This window comes from Amblyomma mixtum, chromosome 10, assembly GCF_055824585.1.
Source record: "Amblyomma mixtum isolate Tamu chromosome 10, ASM5582458v1, whole genome shotgun sequence".
Lineage (NCBI taxonomy): Eukaryota > Metazoa > Arthropoda > Arachnida > Ixodida > Ixodidae > Amblyomma > Amblyomma mixtum.
This window is the reverse complement of record NC_143021.1, coordinates 28487501-28509900: the sequence shown is the minus strand read 5'-3', so window position 1 is coordinate 28509900 and position 22400 is coordinate 28487501. Positions and strand designations below refer to the sequence as shown.

Genomic DNA, 22400 nt, shown 5'->3' with positions numbered 1-22400 from the left:
TTGGGTTGTGAACGTTTTTATGTATATTACTTATCCAATGGCCGATCGTGACGACGGAAAGGAAGTCTCACTGGAGGAGCACGCCATTTTCCTCCCACATAATTCGCAGAGTTTTTCCTTGCCTGCTGTGAGCCTCCACTCCGCGTTCTCACATTTCGGGAAAACAAGCAAAGCATGGCTGAGGGCTACCTTACGTGAGATTGCTGCAAACGTTGACTTAGAGTAGCGAAAGGAATAGCAGGTACGTCTCCTTTACTTTTGTCATAAAAACACTTAGATTGCAGAGCTCTAATGTAAATTTGCTGCTTTGATGCCTCTTTCTCCAAAATTTTAGGTTATCAGAGTGTTCCGCTTAGCATGTGCATTATAGGCCAATTTCGATTTGTACTCAAGAGTGAACTGAGCGGTATAAAAGTGCACACTATTGTCACACTAGTGTCAGTCCAAGCAAACTTTCAATTTTTGTTAAATTACTCTCTATAATGCAACTATGCAGTACATTCTAGGCTGCTGACTTATGTCCTCACGAGAAGCGGCGTTTTTCAACAGTCATCGTCAAAGAGTTATCCATTGCATGAGTCCTTGAAACCGGTTTATTCTCTGAGAACTTGGCGTTTGCTTTGCTTTGCTCGAACAGTCAGCTGCTGCCAGGTTATAACAGAAAGCAGCTTTGCTCAGTTTTCACTTGCCATCGCTTGGCGTCACTTTTCCTCCAAAATGCGGCCGCATATAGCAAACACTGCATTCCATATGAGCTGGACCACAAACTCTTTTTAGAGCATGGCACGTAGCGCGCATTGACCCTGCGAACCAACTGCAGTCAGAAACCGTCGCTGCGGTTGCCTGTTGCATTCAGGGTCATTTTCATAGCTGCCGGTTACGCCTCCGATGTCTTCTTACAGTTCACAGCATATGCGTTTGAAGCCGGTGCTGATTCATGCAGCGGACATCAGCTGTGCTTAATTTGATGCTCAGTCCAAGAAAAGACATAAGAATTCAAAGTGACGAAGCGTGATCTATGACAAACATCTGTTTGTGCATTTCACATTTTTACCGCAAGCAACAGACAACCGTAAATGCACCAGAAAGCAAGCAGATTTGCAGTACCAGTTTATTGCTAGCAACATTCAATACTCACGGTCGACCGGAGAGCGAAAATTGAAGCATTTCATGAGCACTTTCCCTAATAAACCAGTGGGTAAGATCAGTTTTCTGTCTACTCACCACTGGGCATTGTAAAGAAGTTGAGTGCCATAATTGCTGCTTGTTTGCAGAAGGTAAGGCAGTTTTCTAGACCTCTCCATCCGATTACAGGCAAGTTGGGTAGAAGCAGGCGCGGAAACACAGGATTTTCTGTAATTTCGTGCCTCGCTGGATACCGCGGCTTCACCTGCCTATTTTGTCGCCAGAGGAGCTGTCTGCGGTGCCGGCCATGGAAGCTCGCTGGGACATAGTCAGTCCCATAAACGTGACTGTCATCTCTTCCTTGGAAGTCGATCATGGTATAAACGCCAATGCCTTTGCGGGGCTTGTTTTCGCAACATTCCGCGGTTTCTTAAAGGATGACATGCACATGACGGAATTCACTCTTTCCACGTGATGACAAACTGTGATGTTTTGCGCAAAAACTAAGGCACGATGCACGCGATACTCAAGAAGCGGATTATCGTAACCTCACACAAAAGCAATACCGTTCGAACAAGGCCTTTCCACGCGAAGAAATATCAAGCAGCGTGAGCCAAGACCCTCCACCTTGCTTTCGTGGCCAGCACCGCAGACAACGCACCTCACTGCGAAAGCAGGTGGCGAAGCTACCCTACCAGGCAAAGCGCGAAAGGCAGGCATCCATGTCAGCCGGACCACACATGCTCGCATCTAGCTTGTCTCGATCCATGCGATATGATTAGATGCTGAGCGCGTAGCTCGAACTGGTCCGGAGCACACACTTCGGGCGTCCGAAACAAGCGCAGAGTTTTTCTCTGCTAGAGCTCTGATATGCGGCCACTAACCTATGCCAAGTAGGCATCGGAGGCTTTGTCGGGCTTGACAAAAGATACCCGTCTGTCCTGCTTACACCAGAGTAAAATGGCTGCAGGATAGGTGCACCACCGTCAGCACGCTCAAGTTCAACGCTGACCGCGTGGCTTAGACTAACGCCAGCGCCGCGAAGCGTTGACCACCGGAGCCGAGACAATGCTCGGTGTATTTGCGGGGCTTACGGTAGCTGGAGCGCAGTTCGATCAGACCTGTTTCATCCGTTTGGACGGCGGGATGAATACGCGCCGTTTCGCCTCGTTTTTCTCGTGGCTTCGGTCCCTTACTCGCGCAGAAACACGCTGCAGTGTGCGTATCTCGGCAAGCCGACATGGCATGCAACAGCTATACAATGCGCCATACAAATTGGACCTCATAGCTACCGCTTGTTTGTAAAGATGAATAATTACATAAATCTTCCGATTAGAGTTGTTCAGCTTCTACTTGATCGCTCGTTTCTCCGACAGTACGCATCGTAGTGTTCTCGCAGGTTAGTGTCCGGCTTTTGGCTTTGTCAATTTTGCTTGGAAGCTCGTATTATACATTCTGGCGAGTCTCCTGAGCAAGAAAAACCGCGCACCCGCGTTTGATTTGCTTTTCCTGGCTGTATTTCTTTCAAAGGCCAGCTTCGAGGCCAAGCTCAAAATTCGCGCCAGCTATCGCATGCCATGTAGGGCTGCCGGGACCAGGTGCATCGTGTTGTAGTGCGTAAGAACTAACCCGACGGGTGCCAGCACCCAGAAAAATTGTCCGTTGTCTGTTCACATTGTCTGCTTGATGATGATGATGATGTCCTCGAGCTTAATGGCACATACCCACGGTGGGGACTGGCTCGTCTAGCGCGAGCGCCCGGTCCCATGACACCGCCTTCTCTTCGTCGTCCTCTACGTGACACTAATTCAGTGCTTCTGACTCGAGCAAAATCGTCTCTTGCGTGTCTGCGGCTGGCCTAGCGCGAGCGCTCTATCCCGCCGCACTGCCCACTCGTCGTCGTCTTCTACATAGCAGAAATCCGTGGTTTATTGGAATGTACTATTCTCTGTAGTTTTATCTACTCGCGTCAGACCGCAGCCACGAGCGGAACGCGGCGAAACGTGCCCGTCGGAAGCGTGCACTCTCCCTGTCGGCCAGGTATAGGCGAAAGACAAGTGAAATTGGTCTTCGCTCCAGCTGTCGACAGCCGCCACAAATTTACCGATCATTTTCTCGGCTTTTTTCAGCGGTCATTTGATGTGCCAACTAAGTCGCAGTGCATTTACTACCACAGTTAGTACTATTGCAGTAAATGCACTGTGAGGACTAAGGCAGTAATTACTAATGACCAGTCGCAATAGGTTGCCAGCCTATATTGACTTTTGTTTGAAAAGCTATGGAGAAAATGGTACAAATGATTGGCGGAACATAATGTCACCATATTCAGCAGCATTCTTCGATAGAGAGAAAAATGATGGAACACTAGCAGACTATAGCCCCGACGCGGTGGCTCAGTGGTTACGGCGCTCGGCTGCTGTCCCGAAAGACGCGGGTTCGATCCCGGCCGCGGCGGTTGAATTTCTTGAAGGCAAAATTCTAGAGGCCCGTGTGCTGTGCGATGTCAGTGAACATTAAAGAACCCCAGGTGGTCGAAATTTCCGGACTCCTTCACTAGGGCGTCTCTCATAGCCTCAATCGCTTTGGGACGTTAAACCCTAATAAACTAAACTAGCAGACTATGCACGTAGTTCTCAAGAGCGCCCGCGTGTGTGTCCTTGTTCATTCTATGATGTTACCTGTGCTGTTCCAACAGATATGCACGTAGCTTCCTTAGTAACTTGCACGCTTACAATTGAACGCACAATGTCTGAACTATTTAAATCTATTATGTATGTTTTCGATGAACTGAATCCTTTTACGTGATTTACGTGTTTGCTTTCAGTACCATGGAGGATAAACTTTTTATGCGAAGCATTTTACTAGAGCTACACTACAGCCCGTCGAGCGCGGCGGTGGAGCTACCATTGACCTTTAGCGTGACCACGTGACACCACTTGACAACATGACGTCACAGCAGAGGAGAGATGGGCTGCCGGCTCGCGCGGTCGGCCGCGGCGGTGGAGGCTCCACATCAGAGGCGCTGCAGCTGACCACGTGACGCTACAGCAGCGGTATAAAGCTGAGCTTGCCTCGCTCTCCGGGCACTTACGAGGCGGCCAGGAGTTGGGATGCCGCCTAGAAGCAGGGCTGATTTGAACGAGAAGCGAAAGCTTCAGCGTGCCACAGAGACCGATGAAGAGCGGGATGAACGTCTGGCTAAGCGGCGTGCTCAATATGCGGCTCGGCGACAACGTTCTACAACAACCAAAGAACAAAGCGAGGAACTTTACCAAGCCTAGCCATCAATATGCTTCGCATCTGACTAAGCTTAACCTTAGCTAAGCCTCAGCCATTTTTTTTACACGTGCTCTATTGCTGAGATTAAGGGCGAAACCCATTTCGCGCATGCAGTCAGATGAAAATTCCTATGCTCTGCTGCTCCAGGCAGTAGACGTTCGTATTCTTTATTCCTACCTTCATATAGGCGCCATATTTGGGAAAAACGAGGTGTCTGCTTTCTGCGCTGTTAATGTCGCTTCTTTTGGAGCAGAATGACTAAAGACCATGCGTTCGTGAAATACGGCGTGTTTCATTGCGAAATATTCTGCGATTTTTAAAAATAAATTTTTGAGTCAGGAGGGCGCTTTTTTTTTCGGCTTAGCAGTGTCGGCGGCGCAGCGCATTACGTTACGGCTAAGACATGCTAAATAGTAGGCTGGTGAACTAATACTAAGTAGTTAACTTTTTAACTAATATTGTCTGTCTCTTTATTTAGTGGAAGAAGAAGAAGAAGAAGTCTTTATTTCCACCATGTACAGTACACAGATGGAGGACGACGGAAAAAAGCCGTCAATAGGCGGCTTGACGAGTCCGTCACCCGACTTAATGAGCGGCGTTTGGTCAACAGCAATCAATTCATAAAGTCAAGCAAAAGAAAATGAAAACACTTGATCAGTGCAGAACAGAAGCAAAACAGAGTGGTTCGTAAAATGAAATCCCAGGATAAGTAAAATAAGTTATACATCCTCATTAAATATAGAGCGAAGCTTAGCAGTGGAGCAAATAAATAAATCAAAGTTAGTAGACAGATAATGGTTTAACAGTGATGGTAAAGAATAACTAAGGCGTTCCATGCCAGAGTTCAAACGGGGTGCAACGATTTTCCAACATTCTCCATGTCTTGTAGCATAATATTGTTCATTCTTTTCTAAATATGCCAGAGTACCAAAGTTATGTATGTTATATCTTACTTCATATTTAAATCTAGTACTCAGACGGTAGAGATATAGTTTATGAGCCGTAATGACATGCGCTATATGAAAAAAACCCGCAGAAGTTGCATTATAACCAGCGTTGTACATATGACGTAGGTATCGCTTCTGCATGACATAAATGTTTTGTAGATTAGAGAATGTAGTTGTACCCCAGACAAGTTGGCAATAGTTAACATGGGAATAAAAGAGTGATTTATAAACCAATAGTTTAAGTTTTGTAGAAAGAATGTATCTGAGACGACCAATTACTCCAGTTATCCGAGCTAAATTCGTCACTAGTAAGTTCACATGAGTTTCCCAGGACATGTGAGCAGTAAATGTCACACCAAGGCTTTTGAAATGGTCAACAATGACCACGGAGTGAGATGCTTGTAGTCCACCATTCATATCGGTTTTCAGAATTTAAAAAACGCAAATTATGTAAACACCACGCAAAATACACGCGATTTCGGAATGCCTGCACACGAAGCAAAACCTGCAGTGCACGCAACTTTTATATCACACGCGCTGAGGGTAAATGCATTTTCTAAAATCTAAAAAGTGATACGGAAATTACTCATGGTAGGTACAGGACTCTTAAAAGAATAAAAGGGCAACACTAATAGTTTAAAAGCAGAGTCGTGCAAAAAATTGGAGAGACCCCGGGAATGGCGATGGCTGCTATTTTTTTTTGCGCCTAAACACGTGCCTGGCAGAAGTGTGTGGACAGACATGCTAACCTATTGGTTGAGGCAGCCTATGCACACCTTGAAAACAGACGCTGCGCCATGAGAAAGCTCTGGAACGCACCTCACCTCGTCTCCATTTTGTGCAGGGGTGTACATACTCAATATTAGATAACCAACCTACTATATATACCGTCTTAGTTGTATTCTGATCTGCGACGCCACCGAGAACGCTATAGCGTAAAACTCCCACTTCTAAATCAATGTGCTTATTTTAAAAATTGGTCCGGTATAACATCACGCCTTATTCTAATCCATTTAATGATTTTTTTTTGCAGTGTACGATAACATGACTTGCTGTCAAATTATCATATTTTGTCTGTGTTCACAGGTTCCTGGTTGTACAATCTTCGACAATATCATAAACGTCCCAGGTGCTGCAAGAGGGAAGAGTAGCGACAACTTTGCAGAGACGCTCCACGGAGAATAGCACCATACTTACCCGGGCATCGCCAGTAGCGACCATCAGAAAAGGAGCAACGAGCAAGACATACACAAAGAAAAATTTACACGAACGAAAGCGGCAACACTACAACGACTGACACCAAAACGTGCGACAAGGTTCCGTAAAACAACGGCGCTGACGGGAACCGCAGTCCAGTGAACGGAGCGCTTTCTTAATCCAGGCACGTGGGGTTAACTCCTCGGGAAAAGCGCAAACATGCGCGACTTGGTGCATTTTTTCTTGGCTTATGTCGTCTTCGCTTACTGCGCCGCCTGTGGTTTGGTCCTACTGCCAGTTTTGCTTGTCCACCACAAGTTCCAGGAGGCCTTCTTCGCCTATATCTACAAGATGTGCCTCAAGGTCTGGGGGGAGGACTTTGATATGTCGCGACGCGCTGTGCTCGCCCGGCTCGAAGGCCTGGTGTCTCACGACTCATCCCTGAAGTCCCGCGGAGTCGTGCGCCTCTTAGAGGTGGGCGCCGCGCACGGTCCGAACCTGAGGTTTATGCAGCGGCCCATCGAGTACTGGAAGGTGGAGCCCAACACGGCCTTCAACCCGACTTTCGAAACAAACTTGGCTGCCAACCCGAAGGTATGCGGTTGTTTCTTTTCTTCAAAACACAGTATGAATTCCGAATGAAATTTCGTTCCAGATGCTCGGGCGTAAAATATGCAGGTCAAATGAACATTTTTTTTGTTCAACATATATATCTTTCTTTTTTTAGTCATCCTACAATAAGCCCTTTCGTCTCCGCGAGTTGGTTCATAACAGCAATTAAAATAATAAAATTGCGCAAAGCAACTGAAGAAGAAAACGCAAGAGGCGTGAGGACAGGGCAGAGCGCAATGTTTATTTATTTTATTTGTTATTTATTACATACTGTTGGCCTCTCTTTGAGGCCGTAACAGGATTGGGTGCACATATGCATGAAAAAGTACACAATAAAAGACTGCAGAGAAGGAACTTTTCACTCTCATAGAAAGAAACATGGTAAATGACACATGGTGACAATGTTAACCGTTTTGAAAGTGGTTTGCTACCTTCGACACGAATGCTTCAGGAGTGAGCTGGCTTACAATTTCAGATGGCAACATATTCCATTCACGGATTACATGCGGGAAGTATGAAAATTTGAATGCATCACTGTGGTATCTATATTCAGATAGATGTTTTTCATGTTTTGTTCTTGTGACACGTGTATTAGGCGTAAGCAGGTATCTAGTTTTATCAAGTTTTGTGTCGTTATTCAAGAGGAGGAACAAGAACTTAAGCCGCAACAGTCTAGCTCGTGTGTGAATTGTAGATAGGCCGGCTTTTTGTAAAAGCAGTGAGGGAGAGTCATGGCGACTGTATTTGTTATAAATGAAGCGGACAGCTTTTCGCTGAACACTTTCTAATCTATCAATATATTGTTTAGTGTAGGGCAACCAGGCAATAATACTGTATTCTATAACTGAGCGGACAAGTGAAATGTAGGCTAACAGTTTTGTTTCAGGTGAAGCAAGTCGAAGGGAACGTCTTACGGTATAAAGCGCGGAATGTGCCTTTGTGGCAATGTGTGTCACGTGCTTGTTCCAACGTAGATCGGAGCTAATAATCACACCAAGATACTTGAATTGCTCTACTTTTGTAAGGGACTTCTGTTCAATTCCATAAGTGAAGTTTAATGGTTGTTTCTTTCTTGTGACGGTCATGCAGACGGTTTTCTCCAGGTTGAGGGCCATCTGCCAGTTGTCGCACCATTCCGATATGTACAGCAGGGATTTGTTAAGCAGTATTTGGTCGGCAGAGCTATTGATTTCTTTGTACATCACACAATCATCCGCAAACATACGTACGTTGCGTATGTTGCGCTTTGTCCTGTCCTCACGCTTCTTGCGTTTGCTTCTTCAATCCCTTTGCGCAATTTTATTCCTTCTCGTCCTATAATAATAGAGCTTGCTGTAAAAAAAATGAGTTAAAAGTGAAAAAAGATTCTTTCTAATTTTTTTTTAATATCGGGTACTGCGCATTTTACTGCGTCAGATGCTTGTTGACATCCTAAGAATAAAGTATTACTCATGAATGGCAGCAGCACCAGCAATTTTGCTCTCCAGCAGATTTTGTTTTTTTATACTAAATCAGAAAAAAGGGCAAAAGGCACACGACACGAGCGCTGATTAACTGGTTATTTTAGTCTCAGAAAAGTATATAAAACTTATATACCTTTCTGTGAATACAACAACCAGTTTTTACACAGCCCTCATGTCATCCCAGTCTCCCTTTCCCAAGTAGCACTGGTAATCTGCATAATACTGGAAATGGATGGTTGGTTGGTTGGTTGGTTGGTTTACGGGGTTTAACGTACCAAAGCGACTAAGGCTATGAGAGACGCCGTAGTGGAGGGCTCCGGAAATTTCGACCACCTGGGGTTCTTTAACGTGCACTGACATCGCACAGTACACGGGCCTCTAGAATTTCTCCTCCAAAGAAATTCCAGCCGCCGCGGCCGGGATCGAACCCGCGTCTTTTGGGTCAGCAGCCGAGCACCATAGCCACTGAGCCACCGCGGCGGCTGGAAATGGATGGTTTCTCTATTGTCCTTTGTAAGACCGGTCTTTCGCAATGTGTTTTCAATACTGGGCCGATTACCTATGAAGCTAGGGTTTGTCCTGTTTTCTGCGCTGCTTAAGCATGAACCCATACCAACTGGCCCAGGTTAACGTTTTCGTTTTTTTTTCTTACAATTAGCTGGCACCAACTCCCACTTGTTCACAGAAACGAGCGCCTATGTGGTAAGATATATGCTCCGCGTAAAAATATTTCGCGAAACCAGTTCTATCAGCAAAAAGTAGCTATGTATTCCTAAAAAAAAAATGCTCCCATCGACTCGAACAGTTTCTTTGCCTTATACCCTTACACAAACGTTTTAGGCAGCCTATAGAGTGTCTATAGACTTCTGCCTATAAAGTATATAGAGTGTCTATAGACAAAAGTCTATAGGCAATACAAATGCCATAGACTGTCTATAAAAAGAACAAGGGAGGGGAAAACCTCAGGTTGCTAGAGCCAACGTTTCGACAAGGGGACTTGTCTTCGTCTGGGCCAATTTTGGCCCAGACGAAGACAAGTCCCCTTGTCGAAACGTTGGCTCTAGCAACCTGAGGTTTTCCCCTCCCTTGTTCTTTTTGTGATCGCCAAGGACCATCTACCGCACCCTCTCTCTACCATAGACTGTCTATAGACAATCTATAGATCTATGGCCATACACATTTAGTAGACCTTTGTCTATAGACAATCTATAGACCATTTTTATGAGGGATGTACAACAACGCCTGCAGCCAGTAACTTGAGGAAACATAGACGGAGCCGACCTGAATAAAATGCATGGTATATGCAACAACAGAATCTATTGTCTCGAATATCCTCGAGTCGCGGGAGGGAGCGAGACAAAGAAAGACAAGGAATATGCCAAAGCGAATGTATCAACAATATCTTCATCGCCCTCTGATTTCACACGTAAGAGCACTTCCCGTACACGTCGTAGCCGACGTGAGCTGAAGGACATCCGTGTACAGCGCAACAAAGCCGGCAGAGCCCTTGCCGGTTCAGCGTATGCGGTAGCTTCGCCGCTCGCCTTTTATTCCCACTTTTGCTTTCATCTACTTCTCTTTTAACTACTTTCTGTTTGAATGCGGCATTGATAGCGACAAACATTCTTCCGTTCGAGAGACCAAAGTACGTTCCTTTTTCGCCGCACAGCTACCTTAGCTACTATTCCGCTGTTTTATCCTTCCGAGAACCAACCGCCCGCCCGAAGAAAAAAAAGAAAAGCGATTAAGGCTGCTTGCCTCTACTACTTGAATAATCTATCGTCACTGCTCACAAAGCGCTCATATGACGAAAAGAAAAGGCGGAAAAACACGCTAGCATCGGTCTACTAGCCATCCCCGCGCGTCGTCCAACCGCAGGACAAAAGTATCTGCCAGTAACCTCCATTTAGGGAAAAGCAGGGCTGAACGAGACATTTTGCAACCTAGTGGCACCTAAGTTAGAAACGTGCAGTAAAAGAAACAAATATTTTTCAGAAGTTACCCGGTGTATGTGCCCCACAGATCAATTTTGGCTGACGAGATCGTTCGTTCTCAAGCAGAGTAAAAATTTCCATTTCAGCCGCGGTGAAAAAAGCAGCGATTGAAAAGGAAAAAATTTCTGCACGCCACATTCGTCGTAACTGTGCACCACGAGAATGCAGTCGTCCTGGATAAACTTACACGTTTATTAATTATAACCAGTTACTCGTCTGTACACATTACATATTTACAATAGTTTGTCCCTTGCGCTCTTACAGAAAACTTCTTTTGCCAATCGCCTTTACGAGGTGGGGGTGGAAGGGAGGGGGTGACAAAACACACGTCCTGGTCTTTTACCGGGTCTGAAGTAAAGATGATGGCGTTGTTGCTCGCTTCAAAGCTTTTCTCTTGCTTTGTCGGGTGCTCTGAACGTGTAGAAAAAAAATGGCAGTGGCTTATCTCACTTAACCATGGTTATGCAAGTGAAAGTCACGCTTGCATAACCAGCATGAATTCACTCTGCGGCCTTTTACTGTAAGGCCGCGTGTCTGCCACAACGTTGTCAGCGCTAACGCAGGCAGCTCACATCACTCTCTCACTACCGACACGTACCTCAAAGCGTGAATGAGACGTCCACTGACCCCGGGAGCCAGTTATGCACCCTTCCTCGCCTCAAAATCATCGAAGTGTAAAACGTTGTCAACGCCACCGGAAATGAACGCAATGAACGCCGACGGCGCACAGCTTCAGTGCCATGTTTCTGCCACAGCACTGTCAGTGCCAACGCATCCAGTGCACATCTCTCGGCTAACGCCACATAGCTTAAACCCTGACCGTGTCCGCTGTCCCAAGGGGCCAGTTAATCCTCGTTTCCTTTGCTTTCGACTCTCCCGCTCAGCACCGGTTTCGGCTTCCAGTTCAGCGCGTTTACGCTCCCTGTCGATTTTTAAATCCCTCGCACGGTTGGCAATGGCAGCCCTATGATTAGACTCCGCCCGCCGGCTGCGAGAAGACGTCGGCTCCAATTGACTCGCTTCGTTCTTAGCGAGAAACCGGCAGGCGCGCACGCGACAGCGAGAGCTTCGCCTTTTCAAGTTCACGGAGTCATATGGCTAGTCACGTGACCACAGGTGTCTCATGGTGCTATCATGGCAAAAGTTCGGGCTAGTTGATCGTTCGTTGTGCAGGGAATCGCGCTTAACCGGTTACAAGTTTAGCGTCATTTCCAAAACAATCTCGTTTCGCTCCATGAACTGTCTCATTTTGCCCCAGGAATTAGGACAAAATGTGAACTTGTAAATATTTTAATATCTAATATTTTTCGTGGATTCTGTCAGCTGGCGTGTTCATATTTACCCATCGTTATGCGAGGACAGTAGCAAGGATTTTTGCATGATTTATTATTGCGCCAATTCTTGGGAATACTAACAACAACCGATGATTTTCAAACTTGAGTCGCGTTTCGCTACACTCTCCTCTAAGGCAGCCCAGAGCATGCGGCGATCACTCCACATTTACAACCTTCATCATTTCATCGATCAACCTGATTTTCTCCCGGCCCCAGTTACTTGCCTTTTCTGTCTATGTGCAGTACATGCGCATGGCAATACATGTGCATGGGGACTGCACGAAAGCTGTGACAATGCTGAGGACTCTACGCACTGCTGCGAACGCCATATGAACTCACCTTGTCGCTTTCGCCGCTTGGGCTAAGCGTGGCTCACCTGTACTTTGGGATCTTGCTTGTTTCCTTTTCACAGCGCAGTTCGAACAATGCACGAACAACAGTCATAGATGACTGAAAAGCGACTGCTATGGTAGGCAAGACAAAAGGCTCGCTCGACGAGGCCTTGTCTTCGAATTCATTGCAGCACTGGATGCACTATCGGCTGTTTGCTCCATAGACAAGAAAGCGTAAAGAACAAGCAGTCAATTTTACTACATACATACATTGCAGCCGCCGCGGTGGCTCAGTGGCTATGGTGCTCGGCTGCTGACCCGAAAGACGCGGGTTCGATCCCGGCCGCGGCGGCTAGAATTTCTTTGGAGGAGAAATTCTAGAGACCCGTGTACTGTGCGATGTCAGTGCACGTTAAAGAACCCCAGGTGGTCGAAATTTCCGGAGCCCTCCACTACAGCGTCTCTCATAGCCTTAGTCGCTTTGGGACGTTAAACCCCACAAAACCAAAACCAAACCATACATTGCATAAACAGTGCACATCATATTCGGTATGACTGATACATCACACCGCATACCGGTGTTTAAAATTAGTCAATACCGATTTTTTTTCAAGGCCGGAAAAGTACATGCAATGCACTTTGTGCACGTGGATGGTACAGCACGCAGGACATAATCTACTTGGTACAGCTTAACAATAAAACAGTTAACTAAATTTAACCTAGTAAACACTTTTCATTTTAGGGGCCAAGATTATGTCCTGAAATTGAAGGCCGCCATGATGAAAAGACAATTTTCTAAATCAGCAATCCCGTTTGAAATATCAAACTTCAAAAGTAAGCCTTTTAAAGCTCGTTGAGTTGACGTCCAGCATTACATACTTATCAAATCTAAAAGAAATACAATGGTGGAAGAAAACGAGGACCAGAACGCGCAAAAGACAGGGCAGGCGCCGATTACCAGCTGATTTTGTTATCTCGAAAGAACCGCTTATAACTCACACGAGGGGCACAAAAATATGCAAAAAACAAAAGGTGTGAGACCGGACAAGCACATGTCGCTCGCATTTCTGACACAGCTAATAAATAAGTCGCTTGTGTACTTTTTGAAGTATAAACAATGAAAGTAAGTTGGGCCGCAGGACCACGCACAGCCACAATTTATAGATATGCAATGCGGGAAGCCAACTCCACGAGCTTAAAAATGCCTTTTTTGACATCTGATATTTCGAACCTCATTGCTGATTAAGAAAATTTAAAAAACTGTGCTAACTTGGACCTTTTCTTTCATCAATTTCGCAATTTAGTCTTAGTTCGTAAAATAAAACAGTTAATTATTTATTAATAGCGAAATGTTCACTAATCAAGCTATAGAAGATACATTTCACCACCATGCTGTAGAATTCACCTGCACAAACTGCGCTGTGGTATCTCGCCCTCCCTAGCAAAGAAAAATCTGTATTGAATAATTTGAAACGCCATCTGACAAAGGCAGAGATAAGTTGCTGAATGCAAGCTAGACAGCCGTTTTCTGACAGCTGGATGATTCGATGCATTGTTTTTTTCTTTTCACAAATGAAATGCAAGACAACTAAGCATAGATCCCAACAAAACGTATGCAACAAAAGTGTATGGAGCAAAAATTGTTTTCATTCTTTTTTATAGGTACCTATTCATTTAGGAATACCAGAGATTCTAACTAACCAAACAAATACCGAAACAAGTTTAGCGGGGCGGGAATTTGGTAGCTTATTAAATACTTGCAGTGGGATACTCTGAGCAGTATCTTAATAAGTTACTGTGATGAGGTTGTGCACGCAACCACAATGTTCATATGTCGCGAAAAACCAAGGCGTATCACATTTCATTTCCCTGAATGTTCGTAGTTCTCACTGTTGGTGCAACAAGTTAATGAATCTGTACAGTTCGCGTTTATTGAAACTAGGGCACTGCACGGGCTCGGGCCAGCCCGAAAGCCCGGGCCCGGCCGGGCCCGCGGGCCGGGCCGGGCTGGGACATGATTTATTTTGCCGGGCCTGGGTCGGGCCCGGGCCTGAAGTTGCGGGCCCGGGCCGGGCTCGGGCTTAAAGCTGCGGGCCCGAGCCGGGCTTGGGTCCGTACAGAAACGGCTGGTGTCCGACTTCTCATTCACTATTGCAGAGTGAAGTACACAACTGCGGCATTCAAGCAGTGATACGGATGAGCTATGAGCTCTAGTACGCGCTGAGAAAAAAAACTAAGCTGTATTTATTGGCTTATTTATTTCCTTATTTCCACGCCCGTGGTGCAGAAAGAGTAAAATTCAACCGGCCTTAATTGGCCATTGAGAGTTCGTCATCTCAAAACATACCTATACGCTATTAGAAATGCATTCCGGAAGAACATATTAGTTTAGGACGCTTATATTATTCAAGCAAATACCGTGAAATACTCAAGCCTTTTAGCTTTTCGTTTCTGCTGAAAGGCGACCAGTACGGCTATGAGTTCAACCAGTGAGATCGCGTTCACTAAAAAAAATGCTTGCTTGCTTGCTTGCTTTATGGGGTTTAACGTCCCAAAGCGACTAAGGCTATGAGAGACGCCGTAGTGGAGGGCTCCGGAAATTTCGACCACCTGGGGTTCTTTAACGTGCACTGACATCGCACAGTACACGGGCCTCTAGAATTTCTCCTCCAAAGAAATTCCAGCCGCCGCGGCCGGGATCGAACCCGCGTCCTTTGGGTCAGCAGCCGAGCACCATAGCCACTGAGCCACCGCGGCGGCACTAAAAAAAATGTCATCCTACTGCTTGCTAGGCAGCTTTAATGTTTATACATCGCGGGCGTCAAAATATAACTGATTACAATCATGGAGGAACGCGAAGTAGACTACTACGCGAAGTAGACTACTACGCGTGTATGCAGCCGTTTTTATTTAGCTCTCGGAACTTCCGAGTTTATCTTTGCCCACCTACACGAGACCACTCTCCAAAAGACGGGCCTGGCGAGCACTACTCTTCACCACTTCTTTATGGGCTAAAAAGAATCAACTTTCTGGAAGCCAAACTGCGGTTTCAGAACCTTTGTCAGCCGGTTTCTTATCGTTGTAGTAGCAGTCTACTTGCTCAAAGTGAGCAGTATACCTCAAGCGTTACTGTAAAACGGACCGGGCCGGGCCCGGGCTGGGCTTCACTCCGGGATTTGCGGGCCGGGCCGGGCTCGCTAGAGCGATAATTTAGCGGGCCCGGGCCGGGCCCGGGCTTGAAGCCGCGGGCCTGGGCCGGGCTCGGGCTTCAGGTCTCGGGCCCGGGCCGGGCTCGGGCCTCAGATTGAGGCCCGTGCAGTGCTCTAATTGAACGCCCCTGCGCGTGTTCCCCGATACAAAATCTTTGTCATCGCCAGATCTAAAGTTTTCGACATGGCTATTCTTTCAATTGGAAGCTGATTTAATTCCGCTTCTCGGATTGGATGTCCTCTCTGCCCAGCCTAGGACCAGTGCTCAGTACCAGCGTGCCATGATATCCAGCGAGAAAACCAATGCGAGCCCGAATGTAGGCGCCAAATTAGAGCTTGCGTATTTACAGTGTGCTAGCTTGCCACCTCATCTTCGTAACAAAGTTGAGTGCCAGATTTTTTTATATAGAGAGCACTGCAAATCAATAAAAAGCATAGGACGTAAAGGGTTAAAAAAGAGTGGGAATGTCTAGGAATCAGGATGTATCAGTACATTCCCGTCCACGGCGGCTTTTTGGCCCTATTCTCTGGTTACGTGGCCAGCAACACCGTTTATCTACAGAGCAAAATACTTCAGAGTAATTATTAGGGGTAACTTCCAATGACGCTCGTGTCATAACAGATGAAACGCCCATTCTTTACAGGTGAAGATGGAGCGCTGCGTGGTCGGATACGGCGAAGACATGAGCATGCTACCCGACGGCCACTTCGACGTGGTCCTGTTCACATTCGTACTGTGCTCCGCCAAGGACGGTCGGAAGCTCGTCAGCGAGTGTAAACGCGTCCTGGCAAAGGTGAGACTCTATATTCAATAAAAGGAATCCGACGTACAATCACATGGGTACCTCATACACAGAAATGAAATCTGTTTTCGGTGAACACAAAAGTATAACGCACCTTCAGCTGGAACGTGCCGGCGGCTCATTGGCTAAAACATGCGACCGCGTACACGATCCAAGCTTCCACGACGAAATTTAATTCCAAGTGGATGGTGAACTTGACGTTACGATGATATTTACCCTCAGATCAAAGGAATTGAACGGTAGGGTGTACAGTGCAAATTAAAAAAAAAACACGAATGTTTGGTTTTTATTGCTGTTTAATGCGGAGACCTTCTTGAACATTATTCGGTTACTCGTATGTTTGGCCGCCCATTAATAGAGCGATAAAGACCAAGTTTTCCAAAGGAGTTGGCAGACGGACGCGTCTTATTCCATTAAAATTAGCCCTTGTTCGCATTTGCGCTATAAATAATGTCGAAAGAAAAATTGAGGCTTTTTAAAACCTAACCTCATTATTTGCGAGCAGTTGAAGACAACAGTCAAGTTCATATTAGCGTATTTACGCTCATAATCAACACGGTCGCGTAATCAACGGTCCGCTTATTCGGCTGTTAGAAGTGCAGTCTGTTTCGTTTTTTCGTTATTAACGTGCCTCTTTATTTTGGTGCGCAGCCTGACATTGTTGACAATAAATGCTTGTAGCGGCCCCTTTTTCACGCTGCAGTAACTATACGGATCATATAAAGAACCATCTGTCGAGTGTCAAGTTTAGAGCACCTCATTCTACATGACGAATAGTTAATGAGAATGTTCCGTAATGAATCCGAGAATCAAAAGAAACAACTCGTGGTCAAAAACATTTTGCTACTATTCACAGGAAGTAGCCCGAATAATCTAATTATTAGAGCAAATATTGCCACGTAGTGGTGGAAGCAGTCCGGCGAGCTGAGATATAGTGGATAGGCTCCCAAACGAGACTCTTTATTGAACTTTCTCATGCACACAAAAAACTGAATGAATCGGCGGCATCAAGCGCGCTCAGCGCTCGTCGAACAGAGTACCCGTCGCTCTCAGCCGTTCTCAATTTAGAGCTGACAACGAAGTTTCGAGATACGGCGCGCAAGTAACCACTACAGCCTGGAACAACGGAGACTCGGCTCCGCCTGGGTGCGATTAGTGTAGATCAATCTGATCGCACCTTGCATCCCAAACAAAGCGATAAAGCCGTGTGCCGGCAGCTTTGAAGAATGAGCAAATAACCATTAAAAAACATTGCGTCAATATAAAGCTTGTGGAAGGAGATATGTGGGCTGAACTGAGCATATTGAATATAAACGTTAATGCATCGAAGGCTGCTTTCTGACGACAGAAAAAACAAAAATTGGCCTTAACACACAGATTAAACTGGACCACTCAAATATTGAGATACTAGACACGTTTAGGATACATAGAGCCTTACGAATTGGAAAAACAGCGCAATCAAAGACGAGACACAAGAGAAGGACAAAACACCAGCGCTGGTGTTTTGTCCTTCTCTTGTGTCTCGTCTATGATTGCGCTGTTTTTCCAATTCGTAAAACATTTACCAACCAGCCCGTATTTGCCCTCTTCTGGAATACATAGAGCCTACATTAGCGAAAATCACGTGGACCACGTTCTGCCAAATTTGTATCGTCGTTCGCCTGACGTAGAAAAGCTCATATAATCTTCACCCACGGGTTAAACTTTTATTGTGTAATGCACCGTTTTTTACGCCCGTAAATTATGACCAATTAGTTTTTGAGAACACAACAAAAATGTCCCTAGAAACTACCCTTCCCACCCTCTGTTTTCAAGGACGGTATAATGAAACTACATTTGTACTCGCATTCGTTGGGCTCAAGTTACAAATTTGTAGTGAAAAATAACATTGACCTTCTATTAGGGTTGGTATCTCTTTTCAAAAGGGCAATACTTTATGACAGTATAAGCGCAGAACCATGGGTAATAAAAGCGAGGAAGGCAGAGTAAGGAGGGACTACCGGTGCTAAAGAGAACGCTACCGCACATCTTATAAAGTTGCCATAGACATAATAATACGCTACAAAAAACGTCAAAAAAAGAAAAAAGACGTGTTTCTGCTATGAAAGTGCATTGATGTGATCGACTTTCAGATGTATTTTTGCCTGCTCTTTATGTAAGCTGTACGATGTTTAGAGTAACAATTTGGTTCAAGCTACACATGTGTCTTTTTTTTTGTCACGTTTTTCAGCTTACGCGGCGCTTACTATATGCTAGTTTTTAAGATGAGTTTTCTCTTTATTATTGGTGCTTCGTGCCGTTCAGTGAAAAATATTTTCTGCTTGTTTTTCTTTTCACTGCGTTGTAAAATCACTTGTTCCACTTTTTGTGAAGAAGTTATTGCCGCATTATTATTGTGCTTTTTGTGATTTAGGTCAGTATGTCACCAGTGTTTCGTTTTTGTAATTTTTACTGTGGAGAGCTGGGAACCCGTCAAGTTGATCTCTCGGCTTTTTTCCGCGCTCATTTAATTCTTGAGTGAAATAATCATTATTGTTAAGGTCTACCCAACTAACCACTGTAGCAACTTATTGTGTCTGACATTCGCGCTGTTAGTTGCGCAGTAGTGAACTCTGTGCATTCACTGGACTTCATTATGGGCTGCTACGCTAGTTATACATACGGCTTTAAGAAACAAGCTCAAAGTTCACTACGCCTACGACCAGAAACCGTGCTAAGGAGAGCGCTCTTATGTTTGTGAGTCGTACTGGGTGAACTTTACATTTATTTCGCCACCCCCACTATAGTGCTTCCTTTACGGTCTCAATTTTGTTCTGAATATTTTACCCCGCCCAATGAACGACACCTGAAAATGTTCCGAGAAATTTATTGAAAAATGAGCGCTCATTATCCGAGTAAATTGTGTGTGATTTGTTGTATACAAAAAATTTCTTTCCGTGTGCTTCATTTATCTTGTGTGAGGCACGCTATTTCTTCCCTCCTGTAGGGTTATTTTCATTTTTTTTTTTCATTTTGATTCGAAAGTTTAAAAAGTAGTGCAATGGTATTGATTTTCGCACGGTGGCTATTGAAAGCGGGCATAATCAGAGCCCACATTCAGAAAACCCGACCTTTCATGTGCTCACAAGAGCCATGTCCTGAATTAGCATTTTGTGCAGAAATATTTGGCGAAATGAGCTCCTAACGATATAAAGAATGTTCTTCAGGAGCAAGTCCAGCAGTGGTTTTCAAGATACGTCCAGAGGGTGTACTCTAACTGCGAGGGAGTCTTTCCTTATCCGCGTCTGTGAACGCACACTACAACTACAACTAGTTTCAGCGAACACTTAAAATTTTTTTAAAAGTAAGCAGCTCGAAATACCAAAAAAAATCTTCCTCTATGCAAATGGCAAGCAGCGGCGGACGTAAGCAACAATTAAAACCCTTTCATTTCAGTAGCTGAGTAAATATAATACAGTAATTTTGGAATCAAGGCTGTCTACTGCTTAGTGACACTGGGGTGTTCGAAGCTAAGGACAGCATGCCATATGATAAGTAGAAGCGAAGAAAAAGTCATTCTCTGAAGCTCTGCATCGCGAGGAAATCCTGCGCCAACCTCCGCAATAAAACCGAAACTATGTGCACTTTGTGCGCAGAAAGTTCGGTGAAAGCTCAACGTCCGCTGATGACATGTTACAGTGAGTATAGTGCGAAATGCAAACTGCCTCCTCTTCTGCGCCACTTTATGCACTTTTTTTTTTGCTCCGTCACTCTCGAAAATAACCGCCATGAATTTGGCGATGGCTATTATTATCCTTGCCCTAACTGCTGGAGCAGAAGAAGGTGCATGACGATGTACTCATCATAGGTACTTCGGAATGGACATGATGGCCACTGCAACAGGTCAGCAGCGGACGTTTCGGTTAACCCGAGCTTCCTGTGCACCTCATGTACTTGGCTTAGTTTCTGAGCACAAAAAAAAACGCCGGGTTTCTTCGTGCTGCAGAGCTTTAGAGAATAGCTTTTCCTTTGTTTCATAAACTAATATGGCATTGTCTTGTCAGCGGTTGCAACCTCCCATTCGCATCAACTACCAGTTTTAAAAGTTCATTAGCAATTTTTAAACTATCTATTTGTGATTATTTTTATAGTAACTGTCGTCCGCCGTAGCTGCGTTTGTCCCTAAAAAGTTTATCTTTATTTTTCCACAATCCTCTTTACATGAATTTCAGGAAATCTTCGCTAAAACATCCCGTTCATGTCTGAAGTGTCATCTGAGACACCGCACTCACACTGATTGATGGCACCATGGCCCATCGTAACGCTATGTGATACTCCTTGCCATTTCGCGTATCTAGAGGCTGCTAAATCGTGAAATGGTTGTATAGCTAGAATTCCCGTAGAAAGTTTTTTATAGGGGAGGGGTAGAACGACTCACATCAACTGCCAAGCAAAGAAGCGCAAAATTCAAGCTGGCATTAGATACATCACTAGTGGATACTCGACAGGTATTTCAGTGAATACTGATATTTCGGTGATTTTTTTTCCAGAAACATGAAATAATTACGCGTTGGGTATTCGACCTAAAATATCCAAAAACCTGAACTTCTTAGGACGACCACATCAGTAAAAATAAAAACCTGTTAGGCGGATGGATTCCAAAATTTATGTGCACAGAAATGCTAAGTACAGGCGCCGTCAAAAGTAAATGGAAGGCAATATCAAAGAACAAATTTAATCATTCCCCCCAATTCATGCATCCTTGAATGCATATGTACAGCCTAATTGTGAGTTTGCGAATTCCACTTCGCACCAACAAACACGGACCATTATCCTTTAGATTAAAAAAATTAAATTGTCTTGACAAAGTCGTCTTGCATTTACTTTTGACGCAAAGTGTACATGACTAGATAGCAAACAAACGCACAACATTTTTAATTAGTATTGTTTTATTCTATAAAAACAGCATTGAAATTATGGTTCCCGAAAGTGCAAATCGTGAATATTTGCGACAAACTAACTCTAGTTCAGGTAATCCAAGGCATAAATACCAAGTAGATCTTAGACATGCATCAAAGTAAACGAGAACTATAGGACCTATATTCAGCGCTAAAGTGACAGAAATTAATAGGAAGTTGCATTCTACACCTTCTAAAATAGTTTTAACACACAGGGTACTTCGGCGTAGAAATTTTCTTTAGTTCACTAGTGAAATGTTCATTTCTAATACTCATCAAATGCTATGAAGCCCACAGACGCTTACAAAATCTACTTTCGCGACAACGAACCCTAGGAGGCGTACTCAGGCACTTTGTGCTGCGGACAAGAAAAATACTGCAATTTTTCTTTACATGATGCCTTAAAACCCCACACGACCAGAAAATTGTTTATATCCCAGTAGGCAGGCTGACTGCAATTTGTATATGAATATTGTGGAAGAATATTTGCATACAGAGCACGGGTAACTTCTGCTTCTGATTAGCTACTTATACCTATGAAATCCAGTTCGGCGACTAGTTACTCTGAGACTGAACTTAAGATATATGCTAGTATCAGTTGGATGCGGGAAGAAAGAGTTGAAAAGACTACTGCCACTACGTTCCGTCTAATAACTTTTCGGCTGCTGCTGCCTCGCCATATCACGTGGCATTCTGGCGGAAGTATCTACCCTCTTGAAGAAACACCGCATTTGAAACAGGAAAGAACCACAAGAGCCCCTGCACTTGCTATAATAGAGTGCGCACGAGAGCAGCGATATTACTATCGGCGTCATGGCGACAACTTTTGTACCAAGACTGTAAGTATTTGTATAACAACGGAACAAGAATTAAAAGCGATGTTTTCGAACCAGAAGAGCGTATGCACTGTGCGATGTAACTACCTCCACGGTTCCTGCTATTGATTTTGAGGGAGTTTTGAGTTGCTTTCTCTCAGTATGGCTGTTCTATAGGGCGGGAAATTTCTACATAGGATCACCAGTAATGTGAGCCGGGTGCCGTTTCGTTTCTCATGCCCATGAAAGGTAGCAGTCCTGTATGCAATGGAGGGGGGCAGTCGTTCATGCACGCTTCAGATGCGTGCTTTCGGAATGCCTTTGCATGCATCTGTCCCGGACTTGCCGGCTTT

The 22400-nt window shown here is 44.9% G+C and overlaps 1 protein-coding gene across 1 annotated transcript in view; it reads left to right on the top strand.

The window, feature by feature from the left end:
- Nucleotides 1-104: 104 nt before the first annotated feature.
- Nucleotides 105-22400, top strand: part of LOC149325463 (thiol S-methyltransferase TMT1B-like) — a 22630-nt gene continuing 334 nt past the window's right edge. Inside the window, exons 1-3 of the mRNA XM_089565112.1 lie at nucleotides 105-241; nucleotides 6438-7142; nucleotides 16137-16286. Coding sequence (XP_089421238.1) covers nucleotides 6768-7142; nucleotides 16137-16286 — 525 coding nt within the window. The 5' untranslated portion in view covers nucleotides 105-241; nucleotides 6438-6767. The remainder of the gene's footprint in view (nucleotides 242-6437; nucleotides 7143-16136; nucleotides 16287-22400) is intronic.